The sequence below is a fragment of the Tilletiopsis washingtonensis genome, assembly GCF_003144115.1.
Source record: "Tilletiopsis washingtonensis strain MCA 4186 unplaced genomic scaffold FA09scaffold_19, whole genome shotgun sequence".
In the NCBI taxonomy this organism is placed as follows: Eukaryota; Fungi; Basidiomycota; class Exobasidiomycetes; order Entylomatales; genus Tilletiopsis; species Tilletiopsis washingtonensis.
Window position 1 is genome coordinate 418,956 of NW_020312016.1, and position 18,347 is coordinate 437,302.

General features: G+C 71.0%; 5 protein-coding genes across 5 annotated transcripts in view; 2 read left to right on the top strand and 3 right to left on the bottom strand.

Annotated features, from left to right (window-relative positions):
• FA09DRAFT_362393 (hypothetical protein) overlaps window positions 1-2,115 on the bottom strand; it is a gene marked incomplete at its 3' end in the record, with an annotated part of 2,440 nt that extends 325 nt beyond the window's left edge. Inside the window, exon 1 of the mRNA XM_025745467.1 lies at window positions 106-2,115. Within this exon, the coding sequence (XP_025596371.1) occupies window positions 106-1,847 (1,742 nt within the window). The 5' untranslated portion in view covers window positions 1,848-2,115. The remainder of the gene's footprint in view (window positions 1-105) is intronic.
• A 2,542-nt stretch (window positions 2,116-4,657) lies between these two features.
• Window positions 4,658-10,065, bottom strand: FA09DRAFT_326425 (hypothetical protein; the record flags this gene model as incomplete). Its single annotated transcript, XM_025741211.1, has 3 exons — window positions 4,658-5,893; window positions 5,948-9,414; window positions 9,483-10,065. 3 exons carry the CDS (start codon window positions 10,063-10,065, stop codon window positions 4,658-4,660), a joined length of 5,286 nt encoding a protein of 1,761 aa, XP_025596372.1.
• Window positions 10,066-11,321: 1,256 nt separating this feature from the next.
• Window positions 11,322-13,311, top strand: FA09DRAFT_331677 (alpha subunit of succinyl-CoA ligase). The gene is made up of 5 exons (XM_025743128.1): window positions 11,322-11,481; window positions 11,707-11,997; window positions 12,292-12,418; window positions 12,694-13,111; window positions 13,199-13,311. Exons 1-5 carry the CDS (start codon window positions 11,347-11,349, stop codon window positions 13,233-13,235), a joined length of 1,008 nt encoding a protein of 335 aa, XP_025596373.1. The 5' UTR covers window positions 11,322-11,346; the 3' UTR covers window positions 13,236-13,311.
• FA09DRAFT_311343 (putative MCM6-involved in replication) lies at window positions 13,295-16,700 on the bottom strand. The gene is made up of 7 exons (XM_025740657.1): window positions 16,363-16,700; window positions 16,135-16,305; window positions 15,620-16,078; window positions 15,141-15,553; window positions 14,933-15,074; window positions 14,688-14,877; window positions 13,295-14,633 (listed from the first exon to the last, which is right to left on the bottom strand). Exons 1-7 carry the CDS (start codon window positions 16,527-16,529, stop codon window positions 13,461-13,463), a joined length of 2,715 nt encoding a protein of 904 aa, XP_025596374.1. The 5' UTR covers window positions 16,530-16,700; the 3' UTR covers window positions 13,295-13,460.
• Window positions 16,701-17,053: 353 nt separating this feature from the next.
• On the top strand, window positions 17,054-18,101 carry FA09DRAFT_331679 (hypothetical protein). Its single transcript, XM_025743129.1, has 5 exons — window positions 17,054-17,387; window positions 17,470-17,542; window positions 17,621-17,697; window positions 17,807-17,882; window positions 17,944-18,101. The coding sequence occupies exons 1-5, from the start codon at window positions 17,284-17,286 to the stop codon at window positions 18,094-18,096; spliced, it is 483 nt and encodes a 160-aa protein (XP_025596375.1). The 5' UTR covers window positions 17,054-17,283; the 3' UTR covers window positions 18,097-18,101.
• Window positions 18,102-18,347: the final 246 nt, after the last annotated feature.

Here is an 18,347-nt window from a genome sequence, read left to right on the forward strand (position 1 = left end):
TGCTGCTGCTGCTGCTGCTGCTGCTGCTGCTGCTGCTGCTGCTGCTGCTGCTGCTGCTGCTGCTGCTGCTGCTGCTGCTGCTGCTGCTGCTGCTGTGCCTCGCACTCGTCGCCGTCCGACTCGTCGTCGTCGCCCTCGTCGTCGTCGTACTCGTCGCCGAGCTCCGAGCCAGAGGGCGGCGCGAGGCCGTCGCGCTCCGCGAGCGCCTTGAGCGCCGCCGCCTGGCGCCGCGCCGCGCGGCCGGCGCCACGGCCGCGCGAACGCCGGCCGCGCGAGCGCACGCGCTTCATGGGCGCGGCGCCGCCGAGCGCGCAGGGGTCGAGGCCGAGGAAGGCGCCGGCGTGCGGCAGGCCGTGGTATGCGGCAGCGAAGGGCGGAGGTGCCTGGTGGCCCTCGACGCCCGGATATTGCTGCTGCTGCTGCTGCTGCTGCTGCTGCATGGCGGGCAGCATGGGCTGCGGCGGCGCACGCTGAAAGGCGGCGGCGGCGTGGTTGCTGAAAAGCAGCTGCGGCGGCGGCGGCACCGCGTAGAAGGACGGAGGCATGGGCAGCTGAGGATAGGCACTGTTGCCAAACGTCGCCGGCGAGAGGGCCATGTGCTGCGGCGGCGGGAGCATGCACAGCGACGACGCCGGCGGCGGCACCGTCCACTCGACGGCCTGGTGCTGTGGCTGGAAGCCGCGAGCGGCGGCGTTGAACGTGTGGCGCAGCAGACTGCTATGCGCCGGTGCTGCGGCGGCCGCCGCCGACGAGACACTCTTGGCGGGCGCGCCTCCGAGACGCACGCCGCCGCCGAGCACGCCGACGTTGCCGTTGTCGTGCACGGTGTAGTTGAGCGCGGCGCCGCTGGGCGACTGCCGCTTGTGCTGCTGCTGCTGCGTCGCTGCCCACGCATGGGCGCCCGAGACGGCCGACGCCTTGCTCGGACTGGCGCCGACGGTCGTGTCGCCGTCGTTGTCGTTGGTGGTGCTGCACATGAGCGTGGCGTCGCCGACGTCGCTCTCGTCGCACACGTCGCTCTCGTCGTCGATGAGATCGATGATGCCGTAGCAGCTGCCGGCATCGAGGTCGTCGACGGAGAGCTCGCTGTCGCTGCCGTCGTCGCCGGGCGCCAGGAGGCTGGGGCAAGAGGCCGACGAGACACTCGTGCCGTACGCCGAGGAGCTGCTCGAGACGCTGCGCGTCAGAGCACTGCTGCCGAAGGCCGAGCTGGCGCACGATGTGGCGACGCTGCAGGCGCTCGGCGAACGAATGTGCGGCGGCGGCGGAGGCGGCGAACGACGAGAGAGCGTCGAGGGGTCGACGATGCGCACGGGACGCGGCGCGCTGGCGCTCCAGCTGCTGCTGCTGCTACTGCTGCTGCCCAGCGGCGTCGGCGTGTGTGTGCGGTAGGCGTGCTCGCCGGAGCGCTGCAGCGGGGCGTGCGTGGAGCGTGGACTGGGCGCCAGGGCGGCGGGCAGCGCGCCCCAGACGAGCGTCACGGGCGCGCCGGCGGCGCTGCGCTCGCTGTCGGCGGCGCCGGGGCCGGGCCCGAGACGCATCGAGACGCAGCCGGGGTCGATCCAGAGGGTGAGGGCGGGCAGGGCGTCGCGCGGCGCGAGGGCCGCGGCGGCGCACGCCTGGCGCAGCGCCGCATCGCCGCCCTCGCCGCCGGCATGCTCGTGCCAGAGCAGGGCGCGCGCCGCACTGCCGCGCTCCGGCTCGGCGGCGAGCCAGGAGGAGGCGGCGAGGCGCGGGCGCAGCGAGGCGAGCAGGCTGGCGCCGAAGCGCGTGCGCGCCGACGCCGACGTGCTGGCGGGCAGCAGGCTGCACAGCTGCGCCACAGCCGCGTCGAGCTCGGGCTGCATGGTGCGCAGAGAAGAGGGGCAGGCTGGGGATAGAGAGCGGAAGGGCCGGCGGAGGCGTGGGCTGGAAGTAGAGCAGATGGGCAGAGCAGACGTGCGGTGGGATGCTGGAGCAGACGGAGCAGTGGGGGATGGTGATGGAGCGAGCAGAGAGAGAGGCAGAGGCAGAGGCCGGGAGCAGGAGATGAGGATGGAGGTGCAGACGGAGGAGCCGGCGGCCAGGGCTGCCTTATACGCAGCCCACCAAGGGGGCCACGCTCGGAGGGGGGGCAGCACGCACAGGCCAGAGGCAGGCGCGAGGCACATTCTCGGCCGTGCATGAGCAGTAGAGTGACGCCGCACCGAGGCAGCAAGCAGCGCAGCCCGCCGCCGCATCGGCGTTGAAGCAGCCGTCCGTCTGCCGGCACACGAGGCAGCGCAAGAGCAAGCAGGCGCCGGCGGCACAGGCCAGCGGCGACCAGCGCAGCGGACAGGGCAGCGCAGCAGAGGGGCTCCGCGAGCGGAGCATGACGCACCTCCCGCTGCCGCCTGCGCGCGTCGCTGCGAGGGGCCGAGATGGGCAGGAGACAGCAGAGGCATGGCGGCGCGCCGCGCCCAGAGAGGCAGGCGGCAAGGGCCGCCAGCAGCTGCAGCATGGCCGCCCCTCCAACAGGCGGCAGCACGAGGCGAGAGATGCGGCACCGCTCGTGTGCGTCCGCGTCGCAGGCCAGGGGGCGGCCGTGCAGCAGAGTGGGCCAACTGCGCTGCGTGACCCGAGACAGGCAAGAGGCGCACAAGCAAGGCGCGCACTCCAGAGCATCTCACCCGCCGCTGCCGCCGGCGCAGCAAGCAGCGGCAGCACCGCAGCGGCACCGCCCACGGCAGCGCTGCAGCTGCTGCAGCTGAGCGCCGGCTGTGGCGCTGCCCCTCTTCCTCCGCTGCCGCACCGCAGCGCTGCGCTCCGCGGCCCAGGGGCAGCGTGCAGCAGCACGCGCGGCCGGGGCCGTGGCGCGTGCAGCATCGCGCACGCGGCCCTGCAGCTGAGATGCGAGCTCAGCAGCCACGCGCCGCCCTCCGCACGCCGGGGATGGATCCGTCGCCAGGCACCAGAGCAGCAGAGCGCAGCAGCGGCGCAGCAGAGCGCGGAGGTGTTGGTCTGCGTTGCCGCGCTGCCTGCTGCGCGGCGCGCCGTGCTCCCTCTGCCACAGCACGGCTCCGGCGAGCCCCTTGCGTGTGCCGCGCACCGCGGCCGCAGCCGCTCAGCGACGCAGCGCACCGCCATCGCCACGCCTGCGGCTGAGCGCTGCGGCAGCACAGCACAGCAGCTGCGGCAGCGACGGCAGCCTCTTCAGCCGCTTGCAACAGAATGGCAGCGCGGTGTGCTGTCTGCTACGGCTGCCCACTCGTTTGCTCGCTGCGGCGCCGGCGCCGAGAGGCAGTCAGCGTCCAAAGCAAAGTCAAGGTCAAGTCGAGGCGAGTCTACGCTGCAGCAACCTGCCTCATGGGGGGCGCAGCGCTGCAGCCGCTCAGAGGCGGCGGCAGAGGCAGCGCGTCCATTGGTGTCGCTTCATCATCAGTTGCCCAATAGAATGCAGCACCACAGCGCGAGGCGACGACTCTACGCTGCAGGCTGCATTGCGCCGCCCCGCCAGCCGTCTCTGAGTGCAGCCCACTCCATGGGGGCGCTGTCTGCTCGTAGACAGTGCACGGACGCGGCCGGCGCTCGGAGGCCCAGGCCGCCTGCTTCTGCGCCGCACCCGCTCCCGCGTTGCCGCAGCAGCAGCGCTCTCCTGCGACCTTGTTAGCGGCGCACGCTCGCGCGCTTCGTGCCCATGCCGTGCCGGGACGCCTGCAGCGGAGCATCCGGGGTGCGGCAAAGCTGATCTGTAATGCCTCTGACGCAGAGGGAGAGGCGCGACGAGAAGTTGTCAGCGTGCAGAGAGGTGTCAGGGGGGGACCGGGCTCAGGCGCAGTCAGAGAGCAGCCTCGCCTTGCCGCATGCCTTCAGCGCAGCTGTCGCATGTCGCCAGCTCCCCCGCAAAGGGGCGTTAGCGTCGTCACGTTGCTCGGGCTTCTGGACGCTTGCAAGTGGCCGAGGGAGAGGACAGCAAGGCTTGGTCACGAGCCATGAGCCAGGTGCGATGCTTCCACATGCCCGTGCCAAAGGGTGGTCCCACGTGAGCCGTCACGCGCTTTCTCATTTGCGTCACAGGGGTTCGTCAGGGGGGCACGCAAAGCTCCGAGCTCCTGGCGTGGGCTCGAGATCGGGGGGGCCGCGCCCCCGCGTCATGCGCCGTCACTCGTGGCAGCGCCCCGGCCATTTCCCTCAGAGCGCAGCTTCGCTCTTCGCGCCGCTGCCAAGCTGGGGCAAGCAGCACGCCGCGCCCTCTTGTGCGGCGGCCACGGCGCAGCTCTCTGGCGCTGGCAGCGCATGCGGCCACGCAGAAGCGGCACAGCCAAGCCGCCTCGGAGGTCAAACGTGCGACGGCACCCATGCCTTGTGCAGACGCCCGGCATCGGCGCCATGCATGCGTGCGCCCTGCAACGACGTGCAGCCTTCTCTGCGCCTGCACCGTCGTCGCGCACAGCACTCGACTGCACGGCCGAAGCCACACAGGATGCGCAAGGCGACGCAGCGACAGACGGCTGGCACGCGGACGCAGCAGAGGCGGATGCGCGAGGGTGAGCAAAGTGTGTGTTCTCATTTGCAAGAGGGCAAGTTTCGCATGCAGCAAGCCGTCCAGAGCCATCGCGAGCGCGCAGAGAGAGGTGCTGCGCGCTGTCGGCTCCAGGTGGGTGGAGATCGGAGGGCAGGGAGCAGTCGGCGTGAGCCGCTACCAGACGTGGCTCTGGTAGCCCGAGTAGAACGTGGCGCCGCGGGCCGCACTCATGCCCTGCTGCATGCCGCCGTGCTGCTGCTGCTGTTGCTGGGCCTGCGAGCCCTGCTGGCTCTGCTGCTGCTGCACCGGCGAGCCCTGGCCCTGAGCCTGGCTCTGCGCCTGGTGGCCGCCGGCCGGCGCGCGCGAGGCAAACATGCGCGACTGGCCCCGAGCGCCGCTGCCCGTGGAGCCCGCCTGCTGTTGTTGTTGTTGTTGCTGCTGCTGCTGCGGCGAGGATCGCACGCTGCCGCTGGCGGGCGCATACATCTGCTGCGGCTGCATCGCGTACATCTGCTGCGGCGAGTGTGCCTGATGGTGCTGCAGCTGCGGCGAGTACTGCGGCTGCGGCTGGTAGTGCTGCTGCGCTTGCTGCTGCTGCTGCGACGGCGCATCGAGCCACGGCGTGGCGCTGGCATTGAGGAGCGAGCGCTGCTGCACGGGGAAGGGCGAGAAGCCGCCGGCGCCATAGCCGGCATTGGCGGCGGGTCCGTAGGCCGTGTAGCCCTGCGGCGGCCGCGGCTGGTAGGCACCGTGGCTCCAGCTCTGCGGCGCATACGAATAGGCGGCGTACGGGTTGCCCTGCGCGGCACTGGTGGCGCCGTGGCCGCCGCTGGGCCGCAGATCGTGAGCCGAAGCGCCATGGGAGGCACTGCGCTCGTGCGCGCCCGCGGCGGCACCGGCGCTGCCGCTGTTGTCGGCAAGATCGAGCGAGCTGAGACTCTGCACGGCCGGTGACGGCGCGCCGGTGCCACCGAGCTCCGTCGTCTTTGCTGCCGGCGTGGAGGGGCCCGTGGCAGGGCGATGCGGCTGGCGGCCGGCGTGCGGAGACGGTGCCGACGAGTGGGCGTAGCCGTTTGCCCGGCCATCCGAAGGCGCGGCATTGCCTCGTCGATCGGTCGAGGGCGGCAGCACGTGCGTAGGGCTGTCGACCTCGGGCGCATTGCCGAGGTCGAGCATGGACAGCGGCATCGACAGCGGGTCGTCGGCGATGCCCTTGAGCGAGTTCTGCGCGGGCCGGCTCGCGGCCGAGGCGCGCGCGTCCGGCGGCGCCCACAGGCTCTTGACGTGCGAGGAGTCGGCCGCTCCGCTGGATGAGGCGCCGCTGGCATTGGCCGGCAGGACTGGGAACGTCAGCGGGCCCTGGCCCCAGGTGGAAGAGTCCATCTGGCCAGGCGAGGGCAGCGCGGGCGTCTGAGAGAGACTGGTCAGCTGAGCGTATGGCGCACGAGACCGCGTCCGACTCACCTGTGTCTGCGTCGAGCTCGTGCCCCTGCTGCGCGCGCCACGGCCATCGACCTCGAGCTCGCTCGCCACGAGGAAGCTGGGCGAGTCTTGCCGCTCGCGCTGCAGCTGCCCGGCGGAGCGCGCAAAGGCCACGCCGCTGCCCGAGTCTCGCCGCGAGCCGCGGTGCTGTCCGTGCATCAGGCCGTTGAGGGAGCTCTGCGAGTGCGGGTCGTCGAGCGGCCCAGACGTCGTCGAAGTGGCGGCGATGAGGGCCGCGCGGAAGGGCGAGCGAGACGTGCCGCTCAGCGGTGCCGACATGACGTTGCCGTGCAGAGCGGCGCCGCTTCGCATGGACGCAGGAGCCGTCGGCACGGCAGACATGCCGTCCGCGCCCGCGCGGCGCCACGCGTCGTCCAGGCCTTGCGGGCGCGGCAGACTCACGACGGGCGTCGGAGCGGCAGCAGAGCTCGACGAGCGCTCGGCGAACGCTGCAGACTGCGGCGGGAGCGAGCCGGACTGGCCCTGGGTGACGGCCTTGCGCGCGCCCGCGGGCGGCGCGTTCGCATCAGGTTGCCGTTGCTTCGGAAAGACACGTGGCGGCAGGCCTCGTGGCAGCGTCTTCGTCGGCACAGCGACGGGCGTGATGACGCGGCCCTTCTGGTACTTCTTCGGGAAGAAGAGGTCGTCGCGCGAGAGGGTGCGCACCGAGAGGTTGGGCAGCGGAGGGTCCCACGTGAGGATCTGCACCGCAGAGGGCTCCGAGGCAGCTGCGCTCTGCGAGGCGGCGACGCGCGCCAGCTGCGCCTTGTACGCGGCCTTGTTGAGCCGCCGGTGCGCAGGCGCCTTGCTCGGCGTTTTGACGGCGAACTTGTTCCACACTGGCGGACTGTCCTGCGGCACTTCGGCCCGCGTCGCCGGCGCCTCGGCGACGGCAGGAGCCTTTGGCGCCGCAGCTGGGCTGCGCGGCTGCTTCATGGCGCTCGCCGCGGGCTGCGCGGCGGCTTCCGGCAGAGGCTTGCCGCGACGAGAGGTCGAAGCCACAGCAGCTGCTCCAGCATCAGTAGGCGCCACGACCTCAACGCGAGGCGTGCGCGGAGGCTTGCTGTCTTGCTGCTGCAGAGCGGAGGACGAGGCGGCCTGGGGTGGCCGTTGCTGCTGTGCAGACTCGGCTGCACGCTCCTTGGCGCGCAGTGCGCGCGGTCCAGTCGGCGGCGTTGCGCCGAGTCCCGGCGGCAGAGTCTGCGTCGCTACTGGCGAAGTCGGCTTGGGCGCACCTGGGCTCGAAGCAGCGGCTGTCTGAGTCTCGGGCGAGCGTTGCGGCGCCTGACCGGCAGGCGCGGCCTGTGACGGCGCAGCCTTTGCCGAGTCCCGCTGCAGCACGGTGCGCGGCGCCTCGTTGCTACGCTGGGCCGGCTGCGCACTTTGTTCGGGGCTGCGAGCCGTGGCGGGCGCAGCAGCGGGCCGCGGTGCAGGTGTCGGCCGCAAGGGCGCCGCTCGCCGCCACGAGACGGCCTCGTCGCTGGCGGACGGCGCTGGCGGCGCCACAGGCACGACTGGCGCGCGTGCAGCAGCAGGCGTCTGTGCTGGTTGTGCAGCGTTGCTCTGCCGGGGCCCGGCAGGCGCACCAGGAGCAGGTGCCTGTGGCTGCGGCTTTGCTGCGGCGCGCTTGCCCTCTTGCGCAGCGGCAGCGGCGGCCGCAGCAGCCTTCATGCGTTCCTCCTGCGCCGCCTTGCGCGCCGCCTGTTCTTCCCGCAGCTTCTTCTCCTTTGCCGCGTCTTCGATCTCGCGCTGCCGGCGCGTCTCCTCGATGACCTGCTCCAGAGCCTTGGCCTTGGCCAGCGCACGCTCCTTCTCCTTGGCGCGCTGCTCCTCCTCGTCCTGGCGCCGCTTGCGCGCGCGCTCGGCCGCAGAGAGCATCTCTTCACGCTGGATGACGCCAATGTCTGCGGCTGCAGCTGGCGGCGACGTAGCTGCTTCGGCCGCAGCAGATGGCTCGCGTCGTGCTGGCTCCTCCTCTGCCCGCGCCCAGGGCGCGCGAGTGGCGCGCGCGATGGGCGGCGACAGTGGCGCGTTGCTGCGCTCGGGCGACAGCGGCGTCGCAGGTGCCCAGCCAGCGGCCAGATGTGGCGGGAGCGGGCGGTCGCCACCAGCGCGCGGCGGAGCGCGAGGAGGCGGCAAGGGCGCACGCTGGCCGACTGGCGGCGGCCGTGCCTCTGCTGCTGCTCCATTGGCAGCGGCTGCTGGGCCAGCGGACGCTTCCGAGGCCGACGGGCTCGCTGCTGCGGCAGCCGGCGCAGGCATCTGAGCAGGCTTCGGCGCATCTGGATTCAGCGCCGAGGCTCGCTGCGCCAGGGGACCCCATGCTCGTGCGGCCGCAGAGGGCACCGAGGAAGCGCCGCCTCCGTCGCCTCCGCCGCCGGCAGACATGGACGGGTAGCCATCGCGGTCTCGCCTTGAGCCTCGGCCCATGTCGCCGCCTCGGCGATCGCGCGTCAGCAGCTGCAGGCTGCCCGGCTCCGTGGCGTCGTCATCGTCGTACACGGCCGAGATGCTGCGTGCGCCTGCGCGTGGGAAGAGCGAGCGCGACGAGACCTCGGGTGCCAGATGTGCCGCAGAGGTGGTCCCTGCGGCATGCGGCGGAGCATCGCGCTCCGCCGCGGCGCGCGCCCAGGGCGCCGGCCTGCCTGCTGCAGCAGAGGCAGGCGCCGCGCCTGCCTCGCGCTTCGGCGGCCAGCTGCGGTCGTGTCCCTGGTCCTTGAAGCGGTCCTCCTTGCTGACGGGGCCCTTGTCCGTCGAGGAGGCAGCAGGCACCTTGTACTGCGTGCCGTCGCCGAACTCGACGACATCATCGAGGAAGCCGCCGTCCTCTTCGTCCTCCATCTCATCCCAGTGGCGTCCTGCGCCGAGGTTGGAGCCGCGGAAGCGCTCGAGCTGCGAGAGGGCGGCCTCTGCGCGCGCCGCTGCCTCGGCCGCCGCGACGCGCTCTCGCTCCTCGGCGGCGGCTTGTGCGCGCGCAGCTTCGGCCGCGGTCGGGAAGTCAGACGCCAGATTCGACGCTGCTCTCCGCCCAAACGGCGTATTGCTGGCGGGCGCAGGCGTGGACTTGAGCGCCCAGGGCGCCGCAGCCTTGGCCGTGGCGGCTGCCGCTGCGGCTGCGGCAGCAGGACTGGCTCGCGCCGCAGCATCGTTGCCCAGCGCGGCATTGCGCAGGCCGGGCGAGCTGCGCCCGGGAGCAGCAGGGTCGCCAGCGGGCGAGCCGGCGCGCGTAGAGCCGAGCGCCGTCAGGCGCGGAGACGCCGCGGCGGCAGCGCCAGGCGTGGCCGACGCTGCTGGCGCTGCGGCACCAGACGCAGGTGCGGCGCCTGAGCCGGCCGCAGCCACACCTGCGGAAGGAGCGCCGGACGAGGCCCAGCTCGGAGCGGCTGGCTTGGCGGCGGCTGAGAGCTTGGCTGCCATGAGCCGCGAAGGCGCCGCAGCTGCCAGGCGTGCTGCAAGATGGGCACGGAGTCAGTCGCGGGTGCGCAGATGCGCCTCTCGCGCGCACGCAGCAACTCACCAGCCGCATCCTTGGCCGGCGCAGCAGGTGCACCGGCTGCCTTTGCCGGCGCAGCACTGGGCGGCGGCGAGGGGCTTGCCTTTTCGAGGAAGCGCCGGTTGACGCTGAGGCTGTTGAACTTCTTCGTCGCCGCCGACGGCGCAGCCGCAGCGGCGCTCGTGGCGGGCGACGCCGCCGATGCGGGCGCCGAGGCCGCAGTGCCGCTGCCGCTGCTCTCGGCGCCCGTGGAGGCTGTGACGGCCATGGCGGCGCTGCTTGGCGCCGGCGAGTCGGCTGCGACGGCGCCGCCTGCTGGCGCATCTGCCGCAGGCGGCGCAGTGCCAGCGCATGGCGCATCTGCTGCGGCGGCGGCAGGCTCGGCGGCGGCAGCTACGGCCGCGCCCGGTGGCTCTGCATCCTTTGGCGCATCACCATTGGCCTGCGGCTGCTGTGGCTGCGCCTCGCCAGACACGGGCGCCGCAGAGGCAGTGGCGTCGCCGTCGCTGGGTGCCAACGCCGCCGCCGGAGCGTCGGCAGCGGGCGCCAACTCGGCCACGAGCTCGGGACGCTGCGGCTCGTCGGCCGCAGACGGCTCGCTGGCCATGCTTCAGCGATGCGCGCCGGCCGGGCGCGCCGCAGCTGGGGGCCGGATGGGAGGGGAGCGCAGCGAGGCCGGGCTGGCGTGCGGCGCGGCGAAGGGGCGGGTGGCGCGCGGCGGCGCAGCGCGGGACCGCTGGGTGCGCCGTGCAGCGACGCAGCAGTGCGCTGCGCAGTGCCGCGAGAGAGGAGAAGGCGGCGTGTGCGAGCGAAGCGGCGGACGCCGGCAAGGGGCAGGCAGGAGCAGTGGAGCAAGGCAGAGAGAAAGACGGACGAGCGGCGCATCAGCAAAGGCGAAGCCTGTGAGCGCCGGCCGCGCGAGAACGGCGCCGCGCGCGGCGGCGGCGGCGCGGTGCGCGGTGCGCGGCGCGCCGTGAGCCCCGCTCCGCCGGTCGCGACTGCCGCCCAGCAGCTGATGTGCAGGGCTGCGCCCTTCTGTCCGCTCTCGGTCGAGCAAGCGTCTAGGCTGGAGACGTCCACACAGAGGACAGTCTGCAAAGACGCAGCCCCGCCGAGTGGGCTGGACGTGCACACCGGCCCAGGGCAGCAGGCTGGTGACGCCTGCATCCGGGCGCGGCGCGCAGCACCCAGCAGCGCGTCCGTCGTGTGACCCAACAGCTTGGTCCACCTCTGCACTGTTCGCATACACCCTGCCAAGGCTGCAGGCGAGAGCGCACTCGCGTTTGCAAGCATAATCCCTGACAAGGCGCTCAGCACCAGACGCTGCTCACATGGACTGTCCAGCACGAAGGATGGTGTATGAGCGCGAGCGCGGACGACTTGCTTTTCGACTGGGCCCATATGCCTGCTCCGCCGTGAGCCGACACTTCGGGCGCCGCTTGCGAAGGCTGGCTGCGCGGAGTCAACACTGGCTGGCCGTACACTGCTCTGGCATCAGCTGTGCATGATGGACTGCCAGGCAGCGCCGAGACAAGTGCGAGGCAGCATGCAAGGATCCGAGAGGCACCTGGGGGGCACGGATGGCTCGCCGGCAAAGGCGGCCCTGGCGCCGCGAGGGCTGAGAGCGGCTCGGCTGGGCGCGCACGTGGTCTCCCTCACGCCTCGAGGGTCGCCGCCGCGCGGCGCGGCGCTCGGCGCTCGGAGCAGCGCGGGGCAGCGGACCGCGAGCCGTGCCCCGCTGGCGCGCCACAGCAGCAGGCGGCGTGCCTGCGCTGCGCCCTGCGCCTTCCTGCGCCGCGTCGCACCGACGCCGGGCCGTGCCGAGCGCCGCCAGTCGCCGCCAACACCTCGACCTTCTTCTCCACGACCCATCCCCCCTCGCATCAGCATGTTCCGCGCCGCCCTCTCGCCGCTTGCCCGTGCCTCGGCGCCCGTCACCGCTCGGCGTGCCTTTGCGACGGCCGCGCCGCGCATGAGCTACGAGGACACGATCAAGAACCTGCTGCTTAAGGCCGACTCGAAGGTGAGGCGCGCGGCGCACAGCATGGCGGCGCGAGGGCCAGCAGAGGGGCAGCGGGCCAAGGCGCAGCGTTCCGGCAGCGCGCAGCACACGGCATGGCATGGCCAGGCCCCGCATGCCTCTGCCGCTGCCGCACTGCAAGCCTTCTGGCTGGCCGAGCCTTGCCGCTCCTGGCGCATCCGTCGCCGCACAGCTGGCTCACACGCCCCCCGCACCACCGCCGCACAGGTCATCTGCCAAGGCTTCACGGGCAAGACGGGCACGTTCCACTGCAAGCAGGCGCTCGAGTACGGCACCAAGCTTGTCGGCGGCGTGAACCCGGCAAAGGCGGGCACCAAGCACCTCGGCCTGCCCGTGTACGGCAGCGTCAAGGAGGCCGTCGCCGCCGAGAAGCCGCACGCCAGCGTCCTCTACGTGCCGCCGCCGTTTGCGGCAGACGCCATCATCGAGGCCATCGAGGCCGAGGTGCCGCTAATCGTCGCCATCACCGAGGGCATCCCGCAGGCCGACGAGATCCGCGTGAGTGGAGACGCACAGGCTACGGGCGAGCACGTGTGCAGTGGTCGACGGGCCAGCTTGGCTGCTGCGGCCATGGCGGCTCGGAGAGGCACACTCGGCGCTCTGTAGCGACGTCGCAGGACTCGGTGCGGCGAGCGAGGCTTCCAGGGAAGGAGCCGCTGTCGCATGCGCTAGTGCCGTCGCCTATGTAGCCGTTGGCCTGGCTGGGCAAGCTTGACGTTTGCAGCGCACCTCGCCCTCTCTGTGCTCGGCGCACGCGTGTTGCTGAAACCCTGCTCCCGTCTCGCTGCTCAGGTTGCACACGCACTCAAGGCGCAGTCCAAGTCGCGCCTCGTCGGCCCCAACTGCCCCGGCATCATCAACCCCGAGGGCTGCAAGATTGGCATCATGCCCGGCCACATCCACACGCCCGGCAAGATCGGTGAGTTGCCGACATGCGCGCGCGTCTCTGCAACACGACAGGGCAAGGGGAGCTAGGAGAGAGCGAACCAGCCGCTGGGCCCTGGCGCGGCGGGCGATGCCAGAATGCGCTGGCACCAGCGCGGTGTGTGCACAGGCGGTGAAGATGCGGCGGAGCGGAGCGGCAGTTTGAAACCCTTGCGCTGCTGGCGACGCCAGACAGCACTGGAGCGCCGCTGCGCAGTCGCACACTCCCGCTTGCTCGCAACTCGCGCTCACGCATCGCTCTTGCGCCAGGCATCGTGTCGCGCTCCGGCACGCTGACGTACGAGGCGGTGAACCAGACGACCAAGGTTGGCCTTGGCCAGTCGATCTGCGTCGGCATTGGCGGCGACCCGTACCCGGGCTCGACGACGCTCGACGTCGTCAAGCTGCTGCTCGACGACCCCAAGTCGGAGGGCATTGTGCTCATCGGCGAGATTGGCGGCAGCATGGAGGAGGATGCGGCAGAGTACCTCGAGAAGCACAACAAGACGCGTAAGAACCCCAAGCCCGTCGTCGCCTTCATTGCCGGCCGCACGGCGCCGCCCGGCAGACGCATGGGCCACGCCGGCGCCATCATTGCCGGCGGCAAGGGCGGCGCAGACGACAAGGTGCGCGCCCTGGAGAAGGCCGGCGCCATCGTGGCCGACAGCCCGGCCAAGATCGGCGAGCTGTGAGTCGTCGTCGTCGTGCCTGGCCCCGCGCCTTGCCGCTGCCACGGACATTGGAGCTGAGCCCTCATCTTCTCTCTCCCCTCCAGCATGAAGAAGGCCATGGTCGAGGCCGGCCTGGCATGAACGCCGGCGCTTCGTCGCTGGCAGCGTGCGCACGCCCGGACGCTGCAGCAGGCGGCGCGAGAGGCAGAATGAAAGGGATTTATAGAAGGAGCTGGCATGCGATGCGAGGCGAGCGCGAGGTAGGAGTACAGTGCGTGACGAGGTGGAGACCCAGGAAGGCAGGAGAGATGCAGCAGAGAGGAAATGAGGTGGCGGGGGGCGCGCGCGCGCGCAAGGGCATGCCCTTCATGCAGCGCTGCTCGCCGGCAGCTCCTCGAGGTCGACGCGCGGATGGACGAGGTAGGAGATGTGCTCGGTGCTGCCGCCGCTGCTCTCTTGCATCTGCTCGTCGCCCTGTCCGTCGTCGTCTGCGCTGGGCTGCACGCCGCGCAGCTCGAGGAGGAACTGGTCCTTGACGAGCTGGCGCAGCACCTTGCGCGTCAGCTCGCGCTCCTCGGCCAGCTGCTCCATCGTCTCGATGTCGCCCTCGCGCTGCTCGAGATACCACTCGACGAGCGCGTCGCGCGCCATGGCCTGCTCCGTCGCGCGCTCGGCGTCGCGCACGCGCATGACGATGAGGTTCATCATCTCCATGTAGCGCTCGTACGTCAGCTTTGCGCGCGCGCGACGCGGCGCAGTTGCCGAGGAGGAGGCAGCCGTGCCGTTTGCGGCACCGTGATGCTGCGCGCCGTTGGCCGTCGAGGCAGCGGCGCCATCCTCGGTGCTGGCGTCCATCGACTCGGCCTGCGCCAGACTCGAAGAGCCGGCTTCCGCCGATGCGCCGGCAGCAGCAGCGGGCTCGGCCTCGGCGATGACCTCGTCGTCGTCGCCCTCGAGGTCGATGTCGTCCTTCTCGACGCGGATGATGGACTGCCGCAGCAGGCCGTACGCCTCGCGCACAAAGCCCGGCGTGATGTCTTGGCGGCAATTGGCGCGCGCAATGGCCTCGGAGAGGCGGATCATCGACTCGAGCTGGCGCACGGTGATGCGGTACGAGTTCTTGCCGGCGCCCGCATCGTCGGCGCGCAGCTGCCGGTACTTCTCCACGAGCACGTCGCTCGCCTCGGGCGTCAGCTTGGGCTGGTAGGTGCGCGCATAGCGGATGTAGCGCTGCATCGCCTCGGTGCTGAACTCGGGATCGATGGCCGCATCCTTGAAGCGGTGCACGTTGATGATGTGCCGCGCAATGTTGAGATCGACACTCTCGTTGCACTCGTCGAGCACGACGAAGAAGAGGTCGAAACGCGACATGATGGGCGCCGACATGGCCACGTTGGCTCGCAGCGTCATCTTGCGGTTGTAGCGCCCGCCGACCGGATTGGCCGCGGCGAGAATCGACGTGCGGGCATTGAGCGTGGCCTGCAGGCCGGCCTTGGCAATCGAAATCGTCTGCTGCTCCATCGCCTCGTGAATGGCGACCTGCGCGGAGTGTCAGCCGGCGCGCAGGCAAAGCCGGGCAGCGCGCCCGCTCACCTGGTCGCTGATGTCCATCTTGTCGAACTCGTCGATGGCGCAGATGCCATTGTCCGCAAGCATGAGGGCACCGGCCTCGATGGTGAACTCGCCCGTCTCCTCGTCCTTGACGACGGCAGCCGTGAGACCTGCAGCACTCGAGGCCTTGCCCGACGTGTAGACGGAGCGCGGCAGGAAGCCGCACACGTACCTGCCGCATGCGATCAGCCTGGCTCGAGCGGCGCTGGCCAGCGCCTGACACTCACTTGAGGAACTGCGACTTGCTCGTGCTGGGATCGCCGACGATGCAGACGTTGATGTCGCCACGCAGGTGGATGCCCTCCTGCGTCTGCTTGTGTACGCCGCCCATGAGCTGCAGGAGGATGCCCTTCTTGACGATGTCATGTCCTGCAACGCGCGCAGAGCGTCAGCCTAGGCCGCGCGGCACACGGGCGCTCCTCGACAACAACGCACCATACACCGTCGGAGCGATGCTGTGCACGAGGCGCGAGTAGATGTCGTCGGTCTGCACCATGGCCTCCAGCTCGTCGCGCTCGGCCGGCGTCAGGCCCTCCATGAGGCGGTCCGGATCCATCTCCTCCGTCTCTTCCGCCGCGTCGCCGCCCTTGCGCTCCTCTCCATTCTGCGACATGCACGCCAGGAAGGCCGTCTTGTACGTCAGGTCGCGCACACCGAGCGTCTTGAGGCCCGAGACACCCTGGTTCGTCTCGCCGCCGCGCCCGGCGCCCTCGCGCTGCATCTGCGCATTCACGCCCGGCACGCCCATCTGCGCCACGTCGGGCACGACGATGAACGTGCCCGTAAAGACGCACTTGTCGCCCGCCTTTGCGCGCTCGACGATCTCGCCGCGGAGAATGACGTCGAGTCTGAGAGCGGTGGGGCACGTCAGTCCACGCGCCACGGCCGCCGCTACGCTGCTTGCGCCTACTCACGACCGCGGCATGCTGCCCGTGGGAATCTCGTTTGCATTCTCCTGAATGCGCACCTTCTGCCAGTCGGTGAAGCGGCTCTGGTCGACGTTGAGCTCCCAGTCTCTGCGGTTCTGGCACGTGACGTTCTTGCACATGGGCGGCTCGGTGTACTTGAACTGCTGCTCGACGTCGCGCACCGTGGCGCGGCAGGAGCGGCAGGTGAAGGCGCCGTAGAGCAGCTCGGGGCGCACCTCGGACGTGCGCGTCACCGTGCCCGAGATGGCCGTGAGGCGGCCGATCTTGTCGGTGCGCAGGTCGCGGATGCCAGAGATGAGCGAGAGGTTGTAGAAGGAGACGGAAAAGTCTCGTGGCACGAGGCCCGACGACGCGGTAGAGGCGACGTGTGCGTTGAGGTAGAGGTAGCCGGGCACGTGCGTGTTGACGAGGTCGAGCAGCGCTCGCCGCAGGTACGGCAGGAAGCTGCGCGCAGGGTGAGCACGGCGGCGGCAGGCGGGCGCAGCAGCGCACAGACGCACCGGAAGTACTGCTCGCTGATGGCCTTTGAGAGCACCTCTTCGTGGCGCAGCACGTGGGTGAAGTCGACGAAGAGCGTCGTGCGCTGGTAGTCGCGCAGCGCCATGATCTGCTCGATGTAGTAGGCGCGCATCTCGCCGTCGGGGCCCGGCTCGGCGTCGTCGTCGACGAAGCTGCAGCACAGTGTTCAGGCATGTTGCAGTGCATCTGCATCGCGGCGCACAACTCACGTCTCGAGAAACTCGGCGAAGCCCTCGCGCACGCGCTCGCCCACCTCGTCGGTGACGGGCTGCACGTCCTCGAGGTTCTGCACGGCGCGCGGGCGAGCCTGCCGCCCGGCGCCGGCGCCGTACTCCTGCGGCGCGGCGCCGCCGCCGTCGTCGTCGCCGCCGCGCATGTCGACGTCGCCAAAGGCCGAGCCGCCGGCGGACGTGCCCGCGGCGGCATGGCCCGTCGTGGCGCCGCTGCGCGTCGAGGGCGCGCCGAACGCCAGCGGGTCGATGCGCGGCGCGGCTGCGCCGTCGGCACGCGCGCCGAGCGGCGACGAGGGCGCGCCAGACGAGGCGGCGCCGGAGGAGGAGGGATAGTCCATCGTGTGTGTGTGGTGCAGCGTGGTGAGAAGGAGAAGGCGGCCAGCGGACGGCGGCGACGCACGAAGCACGCTCGGCCGCCGCGCTGCCGCCGCACGGCGTCGCTGTCGCGCGCTGCCTCGCCGCGCCTCGGGGCGCTGATGCGCCCGACACTGCTCCAGCTCCCGCTTCCCACGTGCTCCCACGCTCGCACTCTAACGCGAGACGCGTCGGGAGACGCGTTGCCCTCCTGCGGCGCGCGAAGCCACTAAGCCCGTCGCCAGCGAGCCGAGAGAGAGAGGGCAGTCGAGTTGCTGCTGCGCGTCGCACGAGGCACGACGAGCGCGAGTCACGATCCTCTCTGCCGGAGCGCGGGGCCCAAGCTTGCCCTGTGACCATTCGGCCATCACCAGCGGCAAGGAGAGAAGGGGTCGGCTGCACGCGAACGAATGAGTCATTAGACGAGACGAGCAGCAGGCACAGACAAGCAGCCGAGCGTCGCGCTCTTAAGCGCTGCTGCTGCTGCAGCACCGCCGCCCACCCATCATCAGCACCTCAAGCACGCTCAGCACACAATCAGCAATGAGCTCCTCTGCCTTTCCGCGCTCCCTGCCCGCGCCGCGGCAGGCGTTCGAGGTCGACACGTCGTTGGACCGCCTGCCCGTCGACGACGTGTGGGACTGGCTGTGCGTTGGGGCCAAGAGAGGGAGACGGCCGCCCACTGACCTCGCCTCGCCTGTCTCGCGCACGCTTGCGCCTCCAACACAGCCACACCAAGGCGTACTGGCAGCGGCAGCGCACGCGCCAGCAGTTTGAGCAGCAGCTGCGCTCCGCACATCTGGTCAGCGCGCGCCAGTGACGCGCCAAGCGTGCCATTCGCGAGGCCAGACTGACGTGCCCCCGCCCATGAACGACGCAGTGCTTCGCCGTCTACGACACGTCGCGCGCCGCCGACGAGCTCGTGGGCTTTGCACGCGTGGTGGGCGATGGCGTCGCGTCAGTAAGAGTGTTGCAGGAGGAGGGCAAGCTGCCACATGAGGAGGAGAGTGTCGGGCGCCCCCCACACACATGGCTAACGCACGCCCGCAAGGGGCACGGCAAACAGGCTGGCGTATCTGGCCGACGTCTTCATCCTCGAACAGTACCGCTCGCAAGGCCTCGGCACGCCGTTCATGCGCATCGTGAGCTGTTGCTGGCCTTCTCCCCCCCCCCCCCCCCTGGCTGACCCTGCGGACAACGCAGATCCTCGACGAAGACGGTCGCAAGCAGGTGCGGGCACTGAGACCGTGGGGGGTGCTGCCCGTAGCTGACAAGCGCCCGGGCAGTGGCGCTGGCTGCTGCATGCCAACATCGCCGAGTCGTGGTATCAGCAGGTGCGCGCCCTCCTGGTCTTAGTGGTGGCAGGCCCACGCCTGCCAGCATCCGCGCGCGTAACTGACAAGAGAGCGCTGGGGTCGGCGAGGGCAGAAGTTCGACTTCATGACCATCGGCTCGACGGTGCGCGGCGCGACGGACAATCCGGTGCTGCGTGAGTAGCCAGGCCGCAGCTCTCTCGGGTGCGACGTGGGTCGCCCAGGCTGATGCGCGCTGCCCCGCCCAAAGTCATGGAGCGCGACGCCAGCCAGATCTACTCGCCCGACGGCCAG

What these genes read in the sequence shown, in the direction of transcription:
- FA09DRAFT_331677 (XM_025743128.1), top strand. Translation starts at nt 11,347, where the DNA reads ATGTTCCGCGCCGCCCTCTCGCCGCTTGCCCGTGCCTCGGCGCCCGTC. An exon ending in CGCAGGCCGACGAGATCCGC is followed by an intron (nt 11,998 to 12,291) that starts GTGAGTGGAGAC and finishes CTCGCTGCTCAG; the next exon opens with GTTGCACACGCACTCAAGGC. An exon ending in CCGGCCAAGATCGGCGAGCT is followed by an intron (nt 13,112 to 13,198) that starts GTGAGTCGTCGT and finishes TCTCCCCTCCAG; the next exon opens with CATGAAGAAGGCCATGGTCG.
- FA09DRAFT_311343 (XM_025740657.1), bottom strand. Translation starts at nt 16,529, where the DNA reads ATGCGCGGCGGCGACGACGACGGCGGCGGCGCCGCGCCGCAGGAGTAC. An exon ending in TTCGCCGAGTTTCTCGAGAC is followed by an intron (nt 16,306 to 16,362) that starts GTGAGTTGTGCG and finishes ACTGTGCTGCAG; the next exon opens with CTTCGTCGACGACGACGCCG. An exon ending in ACGGGCAGCATGCCGCGGTC is followed by an intron (nt 15,554 to 15,619) that starts GTGAGTAGGCGC and finishes CACCGCTCTCAG; the next exon opens with ACTCGACGTCATTCTCCGCG.
- FA09DRAFT_331679 (XM_025743129.1), top strand. Translation starts at nt 17,284, where the DNA reads ATGAGCTCCTCTGCCTTTCCGCGCTCCCTGCCCGCGCCGCGGCAGGCG. An exon ending in GACGACGTGTGGGACTGGCT is followed by an intron (nt 17,388 to 17,469) that starts GTGCGTTGGGGC and finishes CCTCCAACACAG; the next exon opens with CCACACCAAGGCGTACTGGC. An exon ending in GCACGCCGTTCATGCGCATC is followed by an intron (nt 17,883 to 17,943) that starts GTGAGCTGTTGC and finishes CGGACAACGCAG; the next exon opens with ATCCTCGACGAAGACGGTCG.